This window comes from Bison bison, unplaced genomic scaffold (assembly GCF_000754665.1).
Source record: "Bison bison bison isolate TAMUID 2011002044 unplaced genomic scaffold, Bison_UMD1.0 scf7180017864198, whole genome shotgun sequence".
Lineage (NCBI taxonomy): Eukaryota > Metazoa > Chordata > Mammalia > Artiodactyla > Bovidae > Bison > Bison bison.
Window position 1 is genome coordinate 4,301,277 of NW_011494770.1, and position 4,982 is coordinate 4,306,258.

The 4,982-nt window shown below is 42.8% G+C and overlaps 1 protein-coding gene across 1 annotated transcript in view; it reads left to right on the top strand.

The window, feature by feature from the left end:
* Window positions 1-4,586: 4,586 nt before the first annotated feature.
* Window positions 4,587-4,982, top strand: part of MAP3K5 (mitogen-activated protein kinase kinase kinase 5) — a 231,453-nt gene continuing 231,057 nt past the window's right edge. The window contains exon 1 of the mRNA XM_010844304.1: window positions 4,587-4,968. Within this exon, the coding sequence (XP_010842606.1) occupies window positions 4,587-4,968 (382 nt within the window). The remainder of the gene's footprint in view (window positions 4,969-4,982) is intronic.

A 4,982-nucleotide genomic window follows, 5' to 3' on the forward strand; every position in this document is an offset into this window, starting at 1 on the left:
TGCAAAGGTGTAGAGGAGTTACAGAGAAGCTTTAAAGAGCTGTGAACTCGGAGCTAGCAGCTTCAGAGCCATCATCATTTCTAGGTGTCAAAGGACAAGATGAGGGACAAATATGAAATCGTGTACTTCCTGTAGGATCTGCCACCTTGAGAAGAGAAACGACTTCCTATTGAGCAACATGGCCAGCCTGACATAACTCGTGAGTCACAATATCCGTCCTTCCTCAGATCTCCTGCCTAGACTCCCCATTGACCAAACCCAGTTGGTAAACAGAAAGCAAGGAAGCCCATTGATTTAATTCATACAGGTCAGCCTCCGGAGGTACAGACTATGCAGATACAAATGGAGAGTGGATCTAGAGAAGAGAACTCAGGAACAGGGCGCTGAGGCAGGATTGGATTCAGATTCTTGCTCCTACCTTACCATTCTTCCATGCGTTCAAATGTTTGTCTACATCCATGGATCTTATATTAGTAATTCACGGTCCAGGATAATGTCACCTTCCTCTGGAGTGAATTTTGTTTGTTGAATGCCTGGAATTTTCTTAATCCAGTTTCAGGGTTCGCGATTTATTTCCTGGGTTGCTCAGATGTTTGGAGGAAGAGTTGTTATCCATGAAAGGGTCATTTTGTGTCCAGTTCACACCTACTTCTAAACTATATCATCCTTGCTTTTTTTGCACCCTTCCAAGTGTCAAAAATATAGTTCGGCCTCCCAGTTGCCTAATTCAGATTCATAAAAATTGTCAAGCCAAAAGCAGCCCCAACTGTAAGCATGCCCTCTGAATCCCTGTCCTTTCTTCGAGAATCTGGTCAGATAGCTCCTCATTCTCTCATTAGTTCTTTGATACCTCTATTTTAAATTTTATCCAGCATTCTTAGTCTTCTCTGGTGAGAGGGTTGATCGGTATTATTTAAACTGGTTATAATCGGAAGCAGAAATCTCTCCTTTATATTTCTCTAGCTCTTTTTCAGGAAAAATTTTTACCTTTACCTGTTGGTGTTCTCAAAGGTGTCCCAAGGATAATCTCTAAGTGGAAGTGTGATGGATTCTGAATGAGGATATAATTTCAACCAGTAAACTTCAGCTCTGCTGCCATGCTTTTTTTTTTCCATGAAATGTTCTATATTATACATCACAGCTGCCAATCTGCTTCCTGAAGTTTTCAGCTTCTTAATAACACCAGAGATTAAGGGCACAGGGTGGAGTTAGACTGACATGTGATTGCTGAGATGAAAGTGTGAGTCTGAGGGCCATTGAACACAGAGAATTTTCCCAGTGTATCATAATTACAGAAACACCTGTGCTTAGGAGTTTGTACTGATACAAAGAAAATTCATGTAGCTTAATGGTCTGGAAGGTCCTTCATCTCAGACTCAGGCTCCCATGCCTTTTTAAAGTATAAAGATGTCACAGGGGAATTCCCTGATAGTCTAGTAGTTCTAGCTCTATGCTTCTACTACAAGGGGCATGGGTTTGATCCCTGGTCAGGGAACTAAGGCAATGGCACCCCACTCCAGTACTCTTGCCTGGAAAATCACATGGACGGAGGAGCCTGGTAGGCTGCAGTCCATGGGGTCCCTAAGAGTCGGACACGACTGAGTGACTTCACTTTGACTTTTCACTTTCATGCATTGGAGAAGGAAATGGCAACCCACTCCAGTGTTCTTGCTTGGAGAATCCCAGGGACGGGGGAGCCTGGTGGGCTGCCGTCTCTGGGGTCACACAGAGTCGGACACGACTGAAGCGACTTAGCAGCAGCAGCAGCAGGGAACTAAGATCCCACATGCTCAGTAAGGCCAAAATAAATTTTAATAATTAAAAAATAAAGATGTCACAGACTATTCATGATATTATAACTCTATCATGCATTCAGTATGGTTTAGTCTTTGCCAAGAGCTTCTACCGAGGCCTCTATTTGTGGTAAGGATCTAAACAATATGTTACTTCTCTATTTCCTTGAATTCTTTTTGTCCCTGATGCAGAAGGCCAATTTGTGAGCTTGCAATAAACAATGTAATCCCCTCAATTCCTGTTTTTTTAAGTTGATATAACTAGAAAGCATTGTATTTGACATATTCCTCTGAAATGCCTTTACTGAATTAATATTTAATATTATGACCTTGTCTTTAAAAATATGAAATCTAAGTCTGAAGAACATATATACTTGTTACCAATCCATATTCAACTGCATTGTATTGCCCAGTGTCCTCCATATCAGAGTCTATGTAATAAAGTCTTTATAGAATTCAGTGCCAGATTAAGACTTGACTCTTCATAGGAATATGTGTACTTTTATGTACACACGTGTTTTCTTTTTAAGTACATTTTTATGTACTTTTATGTGTTTTCTTTCTGACAGTCAAAGCACAGAGCTAAATTTAGCAATCAAATTTTTAATTTATCCTAGCTGCTTGATACCTTTTACTAGCTTCCTTGTTCATTTCTGATACTTTAAAATTATATTTACCTTGTTTTGTACATAGCATTTAATACTTTTTGGAATTAAGAGTATATAATATTCCTATTTATCTACCTGAGGATGCAGAGAAAGGGGCAAATCTGTCACCTAAAGTAAAAGCTAGTTAGCTAGAAGACACCTGTCCATTTCAGGTTTAAAGTTTTCCCTTTTATCTCTTTAAGAGTAAACCTGGAAGCCCAGCCAGGCAATGATTTCTCTCCTGTCAACCACTACCACGTTAGATGTGCTTTTGGATTAGAAAACCCTGCTCCTTATACACAGATGAATTGCAAAAAGCAACCTCTGGGTGATCCAATTAGAAAAAGGCTTTCATTCCTCCAGACCCACAAGCCCTGAGGCAGGCATGGCAAAATGAAGGCTATGGGGATTTCAGCACCACACCCATGCCCTCAGCATGGTGTCCCTGCCTACTCAATTTGACTTGTGTAGGACTCAATTTGAGTTGTGAACGGAACTATTTGAATTTATACACTTTGAACTGTTCATCAGCTATAAAAATGTAAATTTAATCTGGATTCATTTAAAGAAGGCTGTGTACGATTAATCAGCTAAACCATGCCTGATTAGGTGGGAGAGCCCTGGGACCAAGAACTGCTTTTTTTTTTTCTTCCACATTGTATTGGAGTTTGGGTGCCAGTAACCAGTAACATCTTTGAAGATATTAAATCAAGTCTAAATAAAACTAAGTGGCCAAAGTAAAACAAATCGTGTATGAATGATGGCTCTGAAATAATCTGGAAAGGAAGCAAAGGTGACGTAGTCTAAAAATTATGGTTTTTAGAAAATAGCTTTATGAATACTCTTGGACCTTATTTGTGTAGTTAAATGCTATTTGAGAATTTGGGCATTCTAATTTTCCAGATATGGTCCCAAAGACTCTCCTGCATTTGTTGTTTTGGGTCAGGATGGGGTAGAGGATTGTATACTTTCACAGAAGTTTGGAGGTTTTACAAGTTGTTGGAAATATTAAAGGACATATAATGATTAGCAATCCACCCATATTTTGTTTCTGTATGATCAGCGATTCATTAAATATCTAAATTTTCCTATGGTATCAAGTTTAAAAGCAGATGTGGATCCCATAGATTTCAGGTTCCTTATTATAAGTTTACTTCCATTATTTTACAAATCTTTAGAAAAAGCTAAGGTCATTTGGCTTCATTGAGGATACAATTGTGCAGATACAATTGTTCAGCTGCTAGGTGTTTCCCCACATTACTTTCTTTCTTCTTTTAACCCTTTCCTACCTAACTATTTTATCCTCCTTTCCCCCTGTTGATTAGTCGCTAAGTCATGTGGGATACTTGGAACCCCATGGACTGTAGCTTGCCAAGCTCCTCTGTCCGTGGGATGTCTCAGGCAAGAATACTGGAGTGGGTTGACATTTCCTTCTTACCCACTCAGGGACAGAACCCACCACTCCTGCACAGACGGATTTTTCACCACTGATCCACCAGGGAATCCCCGCTTCCCGCCTAGCTTGTATGTAATTTGCAGTATTCTACCTTTTTCATAGAACTTAATCATCTCGGTTCCTGAAAGTCCAAACCTGTTTCGTTATTTCACTGTAGGTTCCACTGGTTCTCCTAAAGTTATAGTATTCTGGAGAAGTTCTCTGAGAACTTGCACATATGTTTTTACTTTTCAAATAAGTAGATACTCTGATTGCTCTTAAGCAAGCCAGGCATTCCCCGATCCCCACCGCCACCCCTAGTGCAATTAAAAAAAAAAAAAAATTGAAGTAATTGCTTAATTTCCCTCTTTCATCTGGCAGATAGATGATTTGCCAAGTCCAGGATAGAACCGGTTTTCTATCTCAAGTAAGTATACGGTGTGTTGGGGGAAATTTTATGAACTCAAATGGGAACGCAAATGCTATACAGTTCAGCACTTGGAGCTAATCATTCACGACAGCAGAGCTATTGAAAACCTGAAAACGTCTACCAGGGGCAGACCCGATAAATTCAGCCTGCCACTCCCGGAGAGCCACTGTCACCAATACACCATTCTCCAGTTGAGGCCGCCTGCAGGACCGTAGTTAAAATCCTCGGGCCTAGCGCCACGCGGGTCTCCCCACGCTGCCCTATTGCTCCCCGCGCCGCACATGGGACCCGACAGCATCGCGGAGCTAGGCCGGCACAGGCCGGAGGAGGGCGCCGTGGTTACGGGGAACGTGGCGCGTGCCTCCTGGCGCTGGCTGAGAAGACCCGAGTATTCGCAAGAGAGACTTTTTTGGGGGCCATCCTATAGTCGCGTGCGCTCCGGGCTTTTGCCTACTCCAGGTTATCTTGGGTGGGGAGCCCAGTGGGTGACGGAGGAGAACCTTGGCCTCGCGCGGTGCTCCGGGCTGGGCTGCGGTCCGGGAGCCGCGACGCGGTCGGTTTCGTCCGGACTCGAGCTTCCCAGCAGCGCCCTCCCCCGGGGCGGGCCCAGACTTTCAGTGCCGCGACGAGTGGGCGGCAAAAAGCCGGTGGCGGACCTGGCGAGCCGCTGCCAGGAG